This window comes from Mastigoproctus giganteus, chromosome 14 (assembly GCF_048544385.1).
Source record: "Mastigoproctus giganteus isolate SK-2022 chromosome 14, ASM4854438v1, whole genome shotgun sequence".
Taxonomy (NCBI): Eukaryota; Metazoa; Arthropoda; class Arachnida; order Uropygi; family Thelyphonidae; genus Mastigoproctus; species Mastigoproctus giganteus.
Genome location: NC_143588.1, coordinates 62,547,533 through 62,561,673, shown reverse-complemented (window position 1 = coordinate 62,561,673; position 14,141 = coordinate 62,547,533). Strand labels below are relative to the sequence as shown.

General features: G+C 34.5%; 1 protein-coding gene across 4 annotated transcripts in view; it reads right to left on the bottom strand.

Annotated features, from left to right (window-relative positions):
• The window catches only part of aralar1 (calcium-binding mitochondrial carrier protein aralar1), a 338,725-nt gene that overhangs the window by 24,914 nt on the left and 299,670 nt on the right, over positions 1-14,141 (bottom strand). For all 4 annotated transcript variants that reach the window (XM_090388800.1, XM_090388801.1, XM_090388803.1 and 1 more), the window contains 2 exons: positions 11,691-11,834; positions 5,859-5,997 (listed from right to left, as the gene is read on the bottom strand). In XM_090388800.1, coding sequence (XP_090244926.1) covers positions 5,859-5,997; positions 11,691-11,834 — 283 coding nt within the window. The remainder of the gene's footprint in view (positions 1-5,858; positions 5,998-11,690; positions 11,835-14,141) is intronic.

The window sequence follows — 14,141 nt, the reverse complement described above, 5'->3', positions numbered from 1 at the left end:
TCACTGACAGATCCCAAGTTGCCCGGAAAGAAGTCCAGGTGCGAATGTAGGAGATATCTTCGGCATTCTAACTTTTGATAGTCATGCAACAATTTTTGTATCAACTCTTTATAGTTCTCTACTTTTTTATTCCCTAAAAAACCCACTAACATCAATTCTGAAAGATTTCCACACAGCTAATTCAGTGATGTTAAGTTTAGTTTTAAAGATTTCATCTTTTAAAAGCTGTCTAATATGTCGTCCTACAAATATACCCTCCTTCAACTTTGCATCACAGTTTTTGGAAACTGGCTTTTTAATTACTCGAAACCTTCATTATTTTTGTCCAGAGCTTTTAGAAAATTTTTCAAGGGACTCAACTTAATGTGCAAAGGTGGAAGAAGCACCATTTCAGGTTTCACTAAAGGTGTGCATTTGATGTTGAGTTTCCTGGGAACGTATTCTTCTCTGATGGGCCATTCCTTCACAATATAATAATGTTCTTCTGCTCAACTATCCCACAAACACAGGAAACAACAATACTTAGTAAAACCATCCTGTAGTCCAAGCAACAAAGCAGTTACTTTTAAATCATCACAGATTTTCCAACAATATTTCTTAGTTTAAGGCATTTAATAGCAATGACATGCTATCACAGGTTTCTTTCATTGCCACTGAATGAGAAACTGGGACCGACAGTTTGATATTACCATTGTGTAGCAAAACTGCTTTTAAGCTGAGTTCAGAAGAATTGACGAATAATCTCCATTCTTCAGGATTATGTTCAAACCCTAGTTCATCCATCAATCCATTTACATCTTTTCAGACACAAAGAGAACCTTCCATTTGATAATAACCCATAAACTTTTAATTTTGGTTTCTAAACACAGAAATCCTTGTTATTTTTGCCAGCAAATTCCACTTTTTCGACCTAGATCCTAATAGCTCAACCTGTTGCTTTGAGAAATTTAAATTCCTAACCAAATCATTAAATTCACTTTTCTCAGTTAAGTGTGGAGTTTTGTCATTTTCAGGATTGTAACTACACTGGTGTGCAAAACTTAAGCACCAACACTATTTCTAAAGGTTACAACCACAAAATCAAACGAAACAGCCTGTTGTGATTTTCATAAATGTGGCATTCAGTAGAAAGCTGGTGCACATGCAAAAATTTGAATAGTGATGAGAGGGCTCACATAAACAGATAAAAGCAGCAGTTCAGCAGTTATATGCAAATTACTGAATGGTGAGCACGATTGTTACAGACGTTCTATTGGATTCATACAGTGATACAGACAACAAAATGGCCAGTAGACAACATGTGGATGACTTTATCCAGGGTCGAATAATTGGGAAGCTCGAAGTGTGTTGTCGGCCTTCAGAACGACGTGTACAGCTGTTCAAAGGACCAGTGGTGGACATCCACGAAAAGCAACACCCCACGATGACCGCTATATACTCCTACAGGCCAAGGACTGACACCAGACAGCAGGATCCACTGCAAACCAGCTGCACAGGACGCAGGATATCACGGTTTACTGTGGCCAGGCAACTTCACAAAGGTGGAATGTTTGCCCGATGGCCAGTACGCTGTGTTCCTTTAACACCTGCCAATCGGAGAAGACACTGTTTACAGTGGTGCATCGAACACAAGGACTGGACAGCAGTGCAATGGGGTAAGATACTCTTTACTGTTGAGAGTAGATTCAGTCTCAGCAGCAATTCTGGACGTCAGCTAATCTGGCGAGAGGTTGGCACACGGTATCACCCCACAAACATCACTGAAAGGGATCGACATGGTGGTTGAGTTGTTCTCATCTGGGGAGGCATTATCCTGGATGGACATACACAACTCCAGATACTGGAAGGTGGTACTGTAACCGGTGCACGCTACTGTACTGAGGTGCCATCCTTCCCCATGTGTCTGTTCCGAGGTGCCATTGGCCCCGAGTTTGTGTTTATGAATGATAACGCCACACCCCATCACACTGCAGCTCTTGATATGCTTTTGGAAAGTGAGGACGTTATGGGATGCTCTGAGGAGGTGCCTAGTGGCACGTCCACACCCACCAGAAAATGTTCACCAGCTGAAGTTGGCACTGACAGAGGAATGGACAATGTTACCACAAGAACTTATCAACAACATTGTTCTAAGTATGGACAGGCGGTGCAAAGCCTGCATCGACATTCAGGGTGGCCATATCTCCTACCGAGGACCATCTCTTCCCTTGTTGTTTGTTTGTTATTTGGTTTTTAGGAGCATTAGCAACTAAGGCCATATTGCTCCGGGAATATGCAGTGGTCATTCCCTGACCTTTCCGCATCCTCCGTATTTGGTGGTGACGGGCTTGAACCCTGGTCTAATCAAGAAGCGTGTGCTACGCACTGCTGCTGCTGCTCCTTCCCACCTGGCTGTGGAGGCACCCATCTCTTCCCTTTGTTCCATCTTTGGCAGTGATGCATCTGTATCATGGCAGCCAGTGCTATGTTGCCATTTTTTAATAAAGTCCCTCTGTACCGTTTTGTTTCCGTTGTTGTGTAGGTGTTGTTTCCTTCATCATTTCTGTACCTCACAAGGTTCCTTTGGTATGCTTTTCCCATATCCAGGCCACTCCTAAGGTGAAAACCTGACTGGTCCTTAAGTTTTGCACACCAGTGTAGGATCGACAGACGTTGAGGGGGGGGCTGGTAAGGGCTCTGGTGACACAATTGTTGTTCTCCCTGAATGGTGATTTCTTCACAGCTAGGTGGAGGAATGGGAAGTTTCAGTGTGTGTGTGTGTGTGTGTGTGTGTGTGTGTGTGTGTGTGTGTGTGTGAGAGAGAGAGAGAGAGAGAGAGAGAGAGAGACTGGTCTTATTGCGGATAGAAGGTTGGAGTATTTTAACTCTATTTTTTTCCTTTAAAACCCCTTAGTATTTGTGAGGCAGAAATAACAATCTTTGAGGTGACTTGGTTCTCGCCAGATCATCGGAACAGCAAAAAGGCATTTTAGAATTGCTCCCCTTCATCCATTTATTCAGATTTACATAACACGTTATACAGCACATATGCAGTACCCACCTTTCATCTTGATCACCCACGTGACAACCAAAATAAAAATAAAAAGCTTGTTTCACCTTGTCTGTGACTGATCGAAAGCAGAACTTTAAAACACCACAACCTGCCATAGATCTTACAAATCAAAACTAATTAACCCCAAAAAAGTACATTTAAGGGCTAAAGACAGCTTGTAAACAAGATGCCTTTCACAAAGGCACCTGGCCACCAGAAATATAGTAGGGTCCAAACGTCCTACCACATAATAAGGATTATAGCAATATAACTCAGAGCGGCCACTCCTCAGGGTCATAAAACTAAAAAGAGTATTAGTGTACAATTAAACAACACAGGTATGTCTCTTTTGTTACAATAAACACAACCAGGAAATGTACAGAGTGCGATATGGGATGATTTTGTTGATTTTGAAGCTATGTTTTTTTTTTTTTTTTTAAACTGTTTTTGCATTTTTCTAAAAAATGTGACGTGATACAAACTTTTTACTGTCATATTGGAAATCAACACGTACAAATTAACAGAAAATACTTACTTTCACCCATGTTAAAACCTTGTTGACTAGCGTAATTAAAGCTCAATACAAGATAATGGTCACATCCAATTTCAAATCCTTTATATTCCGTTTTATCTTCATACAGGCAATGATACAGTTAATTATGCTTTTCTTGTTTCTGTTATGCTTCCTCCTTGTAAACTTACGGCTGTCATTATAATGGAATACTGTGTTTGAAATTAAGAGTACATGGCTCACACAGAATTCTAGTAGCTTTTTGCCATTATTGTTAGGTTGACCTTTCTCCCCAAAATTTTCTAAATCAAGGCAATTTTCTACCTTGCAGTTTAGATTTACAAGCAGCAAACAATCTCTCTCTCTCGTCATTAGCCTCCATTGCTTTTTCTAATGTGGTAAAGAAAATGTTCTCTCTCTCAATCCCTCCCCCCCTTTTGAGCCTTCAACTGAGCCATATACATTGACAAATTTTATCAACCAACTTTTTATGTTAAATTTTCCCTGCATAATTCTACTGGTTAATACTCCCAGCCAGTTGAACTATCTTTCAACCTAGTTCCAAAAACACTGCTGTACCTTCCCTGCACAATTCCTTATTTTTAAAATAAACTGGTTTATAACTATTGCTAAGCTGCCATTTACTACTGTATTCAATCTTTTGGTCTATATGGCACATTATACAGGTAGTTCCTGACTTTAAGAGTTAATTTGTTCCTAGCGCGTGCTCGTAAAGCAAAAAAAAAACTCTTATAGCGGGAATTTATATCCCATAGACATAATGTTAAAAATAGGGATTACGTTCTCAACAATGAAATTAGTTAGCTTTATGTTTAAACAATGACTGATTTATCCAAAGAAATTAAAACATAGCCTGTAAAATCAAGCAAATTATAATAATAAATTATTTATGACCTACAAATTTTAAAGAATGTTTATTCTTCATCATTGACTAAATGCACACTCATTGATCACTCATTATTGGCTCGGCACTCGTTGGTTTGTTGCACAAGGAGTCGTTTTATTCAGAAATGCTTCAAGAGGCATTTGTTTCCAAGATAATCTTCTCTTTTCTTTTTAAATTTCAATAGCATGCATAAGCAACGCACAAATTGCAATTAACACGATTTGCGTGGAGTAACAAGTTTATGAACCTTAAAAAAAAAAAAAAAAAAAAAAAGAGGAATGAAGAGAAGATTCTGAAAATTTATGTTTTTTATATGAGTGAAGATTTCAAGAAACACATTTCACCATAATAACGTAAAAAACTACACGGGGGCGCAACCTAACTCAATTCCAGGAATTGGTATTTTCGCAAATGCAATGACATCAAGTTTACTACCCATTTATAATTGCTTGCACTAACAGAAAAGAAAAATAAACCGGAAAGTGCAAGTAGTGACCTCCAGAAATGTGCTTTAGAAAAATGTCACAAAGCCATTCAAAATTGGTTCTTATAACAGAACATATGATAACAATGAAAGTATAGTGCATTTTAATGATTTGAATTAGTAACTAATACAATTTGCACTATAAAAACGACCTTTTAGAGAGTTATATGGAGAAATTTCAACTTCCGAGGTCGTAGACGAATTACCAAAAAAACAATGTGTTATTAGGTTCACATTACAATATTTTCATGATACGATGGTGTCTCCTGGAACGGATTAATATCGTAAAGCGGGGTATGCTGTATTGTATAGCTACATGCGTGGTTTCAAATGCAGTATTTATGAATGTTTAACATTCATTTAATTGCAATTAATGTTCATGCAATTAATTTTGCAATTAATGTTCATATTTTCGATTCTGTTGATACTTTGAAGAAAAAAAAACTTATAAAGCAGGAACTGCCTGTATTTTAATACCATAATGAGTTAGCTCTTCTGCTAATTCTACTTGCCAATTTAAGGTTCTAACATTGAAGTAATTTGATGGCTGTTGCAGTGACATATTTGGTACTGGGTTCCTGGTTGTTCTGACAAGTGGAGTGGAGATCTTGTTGACATGGGCACTTTTCCATCACTTTATTTTCATATTATTAAATCAATATTTTGGACCTTTCACATTTAGTTAAAATATACTGAATTTTCAGATGCATCTGAATCTCCAATCCCTGATAGTTAACATGTCAGAGTGCATATTACATATTCAATATACCTCAAAGTAGTAATAAGTAGAGATACTCATTACATTTTGAAAATTGGAGCCCTATTAAGGCACTGATTGGTAAAATAATCTGAATAAATATTTTATGTAGTTGTTATAACTATATTTATTTATTTTTTATTAAATCAAAGTACACAATGAAATTACCTGCAATGCAAGCTGAAAGAAGTAAAGAACCTGCTCCATTATGCCCATCATCATCTGCAAATGTGAGTTTACAGTGAGCATAAACTGGAAAATATATAGCCGAAAATGGTATATCCCTGAGAAAACATGCTCTGGCACCCTATAATACATATAGGATCATTTTAAAAATAGATAAAATGATATTTGTAGTAAATGTGATTTTTATATTTTATAAAATATGTGATTTTTATATTTCTACAAACCAAGCATAGTTTTCTTTCTCCCCTTCTTTTCTTTCTTTCTTTCATTCTTTTTTTTTTTTTTTTTTTTTTTTTTTATAGCTCAGATGATCAACAGCTAAAAAAAACTTTTTTTAACATCTGACTGCTTGTACAAATATGGAAAGTCCCTAGGTTCTTAGAAAAATTTGAAATAGCAGTTCAAAATAGATTACCAAAAAATAATAAAAGTGCAAAAAGTTCAATCGACAACAGGCTTTGTTAAAAGCTACCTTCAAATCGATTTTTTTCTCATCACTTCTGTTAAATTCCATGTTTTAATCTTGAAATAATTTACTCATTTAATTGATAAATATCATAGGGCAGATATTAAATCAATATTAATGTAGGTAAAGTGAACAAAACATAATTACACAATTTTATCATATATTTATTACATTTTATAAATGTAATAAGTCAGTAGAGTTCAATGTTTAGCAGCCAGCAATGAAAGGAATCAGACTTCAGGAAGGTGGGAGAGGAGGAGAAACACACACAAGTGCAAAATGCAAACAAATTCAGATTCTTCAAAATGGAAACATTGTTTCCAAGAATCATCTTCTATTTTTTTTTTCAGTGACAAGCTATGAGACACCTAAGACTATAAGAGGCGCACATGCACACAAGAGTAGAACCCGTAACTACAATCATTGGTGATAAAAATTCAGCTGTATAAAGATAACCAAGTCACAGCACATACACATAGCTTTGATCCAGTGATGCTACCGAATTCATATAACTATAATAAGATTTGAATTTGCAATGAATCACTGATTATTAAGGTTTCTAGTATGTGTATGTTTGTTCCAGCCTTGAAATGTTTTTTTAACTTGCCACTGAAGAAGAAAAAAAAAAGGTCTTAGAAACACTTCCTAGTTTTAGTGACAAAACTGGTCAGCAGCAGACCAGTTCTTTGTCACTAAATACTGTTCTTCCCCCCCCCCATCTCTCTCTCTAACAAGTCTGATGCCACTCACTGCTGGCACTTAAGCACTGGCTTCTGATTAACCATTTTCACTGTAAACATATATTTTCTCTATTGCTAACATGGATTAAAACCTTTCATTTTTGTCATATAAATTATACATGTAATATAACATATTATATGATATATAATGTTTTATGGTGAATAACCTGCTATTGAAATAGTTTACTTTTACTCCTAAATCATAATGGTCCAAAAAGAATAATTTAGAATGAAGTAATTTAGGAACACTTTTTCTTGCACTGGAACAAAAGTTGCTAACTTCCCATATTTTCAGTGGGTCATGTTGTGAAGGAATTCTTGCAACTTTTTAGTTTTCCATTGATATGGAATCGAAGTGGTTGTTAAAACTGTAATTTGACATTTGTTTGCAAAAAAAAAAAAAAAATCCACCACATAAATGGAGACCAAACATTTTCATTTTGATTTCAACAAATTCAAAGTATTCAAACAATATAAGGACATGTCAGTATTAATTAACTGAAATTTTTGGTCAGATACTTTTATTACACTGTACAAAATTCTTTCTCACAACTCTTTCATTTAAAATAACAAAAATCTTTTGTGGTAGACTGTGAATCTTAATCAACTAACATATTAATTTAGTCACCATGAGAAAAACGATTATACTGTGGAAATATTTTTTTTATTATGTATAATTGTATGTACCTGTTAAAGAGAGTATCCATATTTTGGGATGTTACTTTTTTCTATTTAATATTGATAATCCGTGCAAAACGGACATTTCTCTCTGCTAGTGTTATCAGTAATTAACTAAATAACTTTGTAACTTAAATGTACTGCTCTTTCAAATTACAGTTAAGTAACATGGTCATAGAGCACTTGTAAAAAGGAGTAACCAGTAATGTTCTGTCTTAAGGTAATGCCAGGTTTGGCATTACCTTAAGACAGAACATTACAGCTTTAGTCGCATGAATTTTCTTTCTTTTTTTTTTTTTTGTAAGGTAAACCATTGAGATTGCTTGAAAGGAAAAGATTGGATGCAACTATATACTAATATAAATGGTTCAATTCAAACATGAAGGTATGTGATAAAATTTATCTTTTGTCTTTTCTTTTACAACTTGGTTCAGCAAAATACAGTTTCACTACTTAGAAAATAAGTTGCACAGTATCACAAGAATGCATGAGGAAATAGCAGTGGCACAAGAAACATTTGCACAGTTATGATTGGAATGCAAACCTGAAAGTAAACAAACAATGCACGCTGTTCATTCATAACATACCTACTTGGGCAATTGCCTTTATGTACACCACATCTACCAGAGTTCTTTTTAAGTGACCAATCTTTGTTATTGAAAATGACAGGAAACTCTTAACCTAACTTCCATGGTTAATTGCTTTTGTAAATCAATTTAGCGACTTAATTTACAAGCACAAAAAATATATTTAATTCACACAAACAAGGTAAAAATTTTACAATTGCCTAAACAAATACATTTTTTCAACTGTTCCCAAACAGCAAACATTTTCTATCTCTCTTTACTTGGGGACTGTTCTTTAGTAACATCAAATGTAATCACCAGTTCATGCAAGCACTCTGACCAAATTATTTAGCTGATTTTGCAAGAGCAGTTCATACTAAGTTACAGAGTTCAGTGGATAACCAATGGTGCTAAAAGAGAAAAATATCACTTTTTTTGGATAGGTTACAAGCATGGGTGTGATTTATTATTCCAAAAGTCTCTGAACATAAAATTTTTCTCACCGTCTACTGCAGACAATGCCTGAGTAATTGTTTGTTATTTGGTTTTTAGGAGCATTAGCAACTAAGGCCATATTGCTCCGGGATATGCGGTGGTCATTCCCTGACCTTTCCGCATCCTCTGTATTTGGTGGTGACGGGCTCGAACCCCGGTCTAATCAAGAAGCATGTGCTATGCACTGCTGCTCCTTCCCACCTGGCTACGGAGGCACCTGGTAAATATTGTAAGATTTCCAAAAGTCTCTGAACATAAAATTTTTCTCACCGTCTACTGCAGACAATACCTGAGTAAATGTGCATAAATAGTACGCTTTTAAATTCGAAATAACACCCTGATCCATAGGCCGGATGAGCGAAGCCGTGTTTGGCGGTGGAAATATGATTCTCATGTTCGAATTGAAATCATCTAGATGCGTAGGATGTCCAGGAGCATTATCTAATAGAAGCAAAATCTTGAAAGGAACATCGATCTTTACAATATTTTTCAACCTTGGGAATGAAGCAGCATTTAAACCAATCCTCAAAGAGAGATATTGTTATCCATGCTCTCTGGTTCGATCGGAAATGCATGGGTAGGGTGGCTTTATTGATTCCCTTAAATGCACGAGGATTTCCAGAATGGTACACAAGCAGTGGTATTAATCTGTAATCTCCCTCTGCATTAGCTGCAAGCAAGAGAGTGGCCCTATCTTTTGAAGCCTTGAAACCTGGCATTGTCTTTTCCTCTTTGGCAATGTACGTTTGATCCGGCATTTTTTTCCAATACAGAGCAGTCTCATCAATGTTAAAAATTTGCTGCGTTTCATCAATAATTTTTTCCAACACCACAAAATTATTCTGCAGCTGCAGAATGGGCACTGGCAACTTCACCGCATACTTTAATGTTTTGGCCAGCACGATGCTTGAATCTATTAAATTATCTGTTGCTTGCCACAAACTTGGCTTGGGGTTCGTGTACTTATCCTTAATATATTCATAAATACTTCTTGCTTTTGCTTGAATGCCCATTTGGCTCAGGGGCACTTGCTTCTGAATCTGATTTCCCATCCATATTATTAACAGCTTTTCTATCTTCAATATAGCACCTGAACACTGTATGATGTTAAGTGTGATCACTGTTGATGTTAAGTGCGTTGATCCTTTGACATGTTCTTTTATACGTGCAATGTCCTTTAAAATAGTATTCATTGTTGAAGCAGCGAGATCTAATTCCCTTGCAATAGATGACTAACTTTGTCCTGCTTTGTATTTAATCATTTTCATCTTCATTTCTAAATCAATTTTGTGTTGTTTTCTGGCACTGCCAGCACTTGCACTTTCCGTTGGTCCCTTTCCCTTCATCATTGCAATACATAAATAGGTATGAAGAGAAGTTTCTGAAAATAGTTTTTTTTTTTATATATGATTGAAGATTTCCGTCACATGTTTCATCATACCGTAACGTAAAAACCCACAGAATTCCAGTTATTGGGATCATCGCAAATGCAATAAAATTGAGTTTATTACCCGTTTATAATAGATTGCACAAACAGAAAAGCCCAATAAACCGGAAAGTTCCAATTGTTTTTATTGTTTTTTTTGGTCGTGACTTCCAGAAATATGCTTTAGAAAAATATCACAAAGACGTTCAAAATTGATTCTTATAATGGAACATACGATAATGATGAAAGTATAGTACAATTTCCATTATAAATATGACCTTTTCGAGAGATAAATAGCTTAGTAATATGGCGAAATTTTCAATTTCCAAGGACTTAGAACGAATTACAAAAAAAAAAAAAAAAAAAAAAACAATATACTATTGGGTTCACATTACGATATTTTCACAATATCTCCATATTTCCCTATAGATGCAAAACTGCATTCCACATTTTTTTTTCAATTTGCACTGGCCGGCAAAAACTTACATAAAGTTGAATTTGCTTAAGTCGAGTATTATGCAAATTCCTGTACTGCTAGGGTAGAAAAAATTAAAAGTAGCAACCTTTTGTTATTTTTGTGCAAGGAAAAATTACTGAATTTCCCCAAAGTCCAATTGTTATCTTATCTTCCTCATAGTGACTATATTAACATATTAATTGATTATGATATTCACAAACATCTACCAAACAAAACCAAAAGATTATGAACATTTTAAATGCACTTTCGAAAATTCTTGAATATTCAGTCCAACAAAAAATTTGGAATGATTAATACTATAATGTGCTAATCTTGTTCAAACCTTTAAATCAAAATGAACATATCTTCGTCTATTGAACTTGCAATTAATGAGGTATCGTAGTTGGAAAAATGATGCAAGGAAGCATCAGCCACAAAAAAAAAAAAAAAAAAAAAACACTTTGTCCAATTCTTCAAATTTGACCTATTCCCTTCCACATAACATGAAAGTTTATTCAACAAAGGGCAAATTTAATATTTATTAAAAAAAATTTCATGCACATAGGAATACAAAAATAATAACTTAATTAAGAAATAGACAAAAATATTAAGGTGATAATCACATAACAAATAACAATGTAATTTTATTTTATTTGCAGTTTCAGAAAAGGTCTAGGGCTTCCTTTCATTATACGCAAGGAAGCATTTACTAAGCAGTAAATCAACTAAGTTAATTACTAAGTAGTAAATCTTATTTGTATATTTGAAAAACAGATATAGATAAGCAATCCTTGTGATAAGCTAAAGAAAATTGCCATTTGATCTCTTCAGAATATAAAAAAATATGTCCTATATTTTAAAACTTGAAATTGTAAAGGATGGCACTAGCATTTCTGGATCAAAATAACATCACATTATCTGATGTTCAAAATTCCTATAATCTGTTACATAATCTATATAAAAATCAAGATCTCTAAAAAAATTACTTTATAAAGTCCTGTTAATCCAAGATCTTTAATGACAGTAATAGCCCGAACTTTCCTTCCAACCGTAGCTAATTCACCTGCTACTTGCAAACGAATTTTTACAATTTCTAATGGATTAGTGAACATCACCTGTGAAGCACCAGCCTGAAAAATTTATAAAGATGATTACTTTATTAAAATTTATTTCAAATCACTTAAGTTATCTCTAAGTAATTACCTTTCTCTGAAAGAGAAATTATGGTAAACAATGTTTTAAATTTAATAAAATATGGCTTAAATAAATTATTGGTGCTAGTACAGTTGAAGCTCTTTACAGAAATCCTCTTTTTAATATCCCATACATTGGTATTAGTAGTCTCAAGTGATGTAAAAAGCAAGCTTATACAGCATTGCAAAAAAAAAATAAAATAAAATAAAATAAAATCGAACTATCCACTTCCACAACAGACAAAAGTTTTCCCAACAATCAACTAGATGCTGACTGTGGGCAAACTTCCACATTATTTTACAACCATCCTTCCTCAATTTGAACTTATGCCACCTTGTGTGTGTGGTCTAAGAAAGAAGAATACCATCAGCACCGAGCTTTCTCAATCCATTCAAAGCTTTAATCTGTAAGGTGGCCTGAAACTCAGGTACCCTTACAGGGTACCTGAGTTTCAGGCCACCTTAAAGCATTAAGTTTCAAGCATTTCTCGGTAACAGCATCCCTTCATTATTTCCTGTTCTCCTCACCAATATTGTTGCCCTTCTCTGTATGCATTCCAGCATATCTACAGCCTTGTAGATCCTCGTATATACATAGATACTGTAACTTTGTACAACTGTATATAGCAATTACGGTTCATCCACAATTTACAAATTAATCTAACTTCATTGTAGAATTAATGCGAATTGTACTACCTTCATTTTCTCATTTGATGTCACAGTACCTATCCTGAATTATACTACATTGTATTAGTAGAGTTGCATTATATGTTCAAACTTTTTGTTTTGTTCTATTGACTGATTTCATTAACTATCAGTATAACAACTGTTTTTCTCATTCCCCAAGAGGTCACTATAAAGAGCTTTGACTGAATTACAAACTGGGATCTTCTCTGCAGTCAATGAATATTTTGTTCATGCAACTCCAGAGATAACTCTATCTGTTATCACATGGCTTAACACCAGGTTGTCACAGTGTCTAAGTAATTCATTCTGGAATTCAATATTTTTCAATGACTATTTTAAACAAATCAATCTTGTAGCTGTGAGGATGAATACTATTCATTTTGTTATCTTCATAGTCTCTCACAAAAGAGTAGTGCAACTTTCAACAAAGGTGCAGTAAAACGGATTCTTATTACAGATTAAATTATCAGTAACACTCTTCTGTTATGGCACTAATCTTAATGGTTGAAGGAGTCACCATATGTAATCAATCAAAAAAGAATGGAAAGGAGTCATCATATTTATTCAATCAACAAAGAATGGAAATTCCATCAATCAGATTCAGTTTTATTTAGGATAGCAAGAAAACAAAGCAGTTGCATAAAAAGCATTCAATTTATGTTATATATAACAAAAATGTGTGTGATAACACATTCGTATTGCATAACTTAAGGTACAGAGATAAATCAAAAAGAAACACATACTTGTAGATAAAAAAAAAATTATCATTAATTTGTTATTTATATGATTGCATGTGTTTGGATAAAGATAAAGTTTGAAAGTAATACAGAAAAGATGAAGTTAATAAAAGTCACTTGAAACCAAGAAACTACTCTGTATGTTTTCAGAGAAATTCCTTTCTGTTTCAATAAGGGAAGTTTAAAAATATATATAATTCATATAAACAAACAAAATCTCAAAAGTTTATTCAATTATCACTACATAGTTTATAAAATGCAGCATCCTCCTTAATCAGGCAACCCTAGTCAAGTAAATGCCAAGTTCCACTATGATCAGGTAAAGTAATCTTGCCTATCACAGAACTATCTACCCATACTGCAGTCTCTTATGTCACTTAAAGTTAATTTGAACTGTATATAAGTAAGAGTCAAAGGCTCAACTTTTGAAACAGCTGCCGAAGGATGTAGTGCTGTACACAGATAAGAGGGCTGTTCAATAAATAATGATCATAAATTTTCATAAACAACTGTACTGCTTGCTATTCCTAACTGAGCTACAGGATTTAAGACCAAACCAATCTGCATTGCATAGCAACTGCACAGTTAACTTGTGTGCATGGTGTGACCTTGGTGGTCAATCAAGTTTATGCCAATTCAGTTTTGCCTATGTAAATGGATGTAACATGCAGGGAACAGTATGCTGCTCTCAAATTTCATTGTCTCAAGAAAACATCAGCTTAAGCATATTAAATATCAAAATAAGCTTATGGAGAATCTATGCTTCCATATATCACAGCTCACAGGTGGTTTAGAATGTTCAAAGATGTATATGATTCAA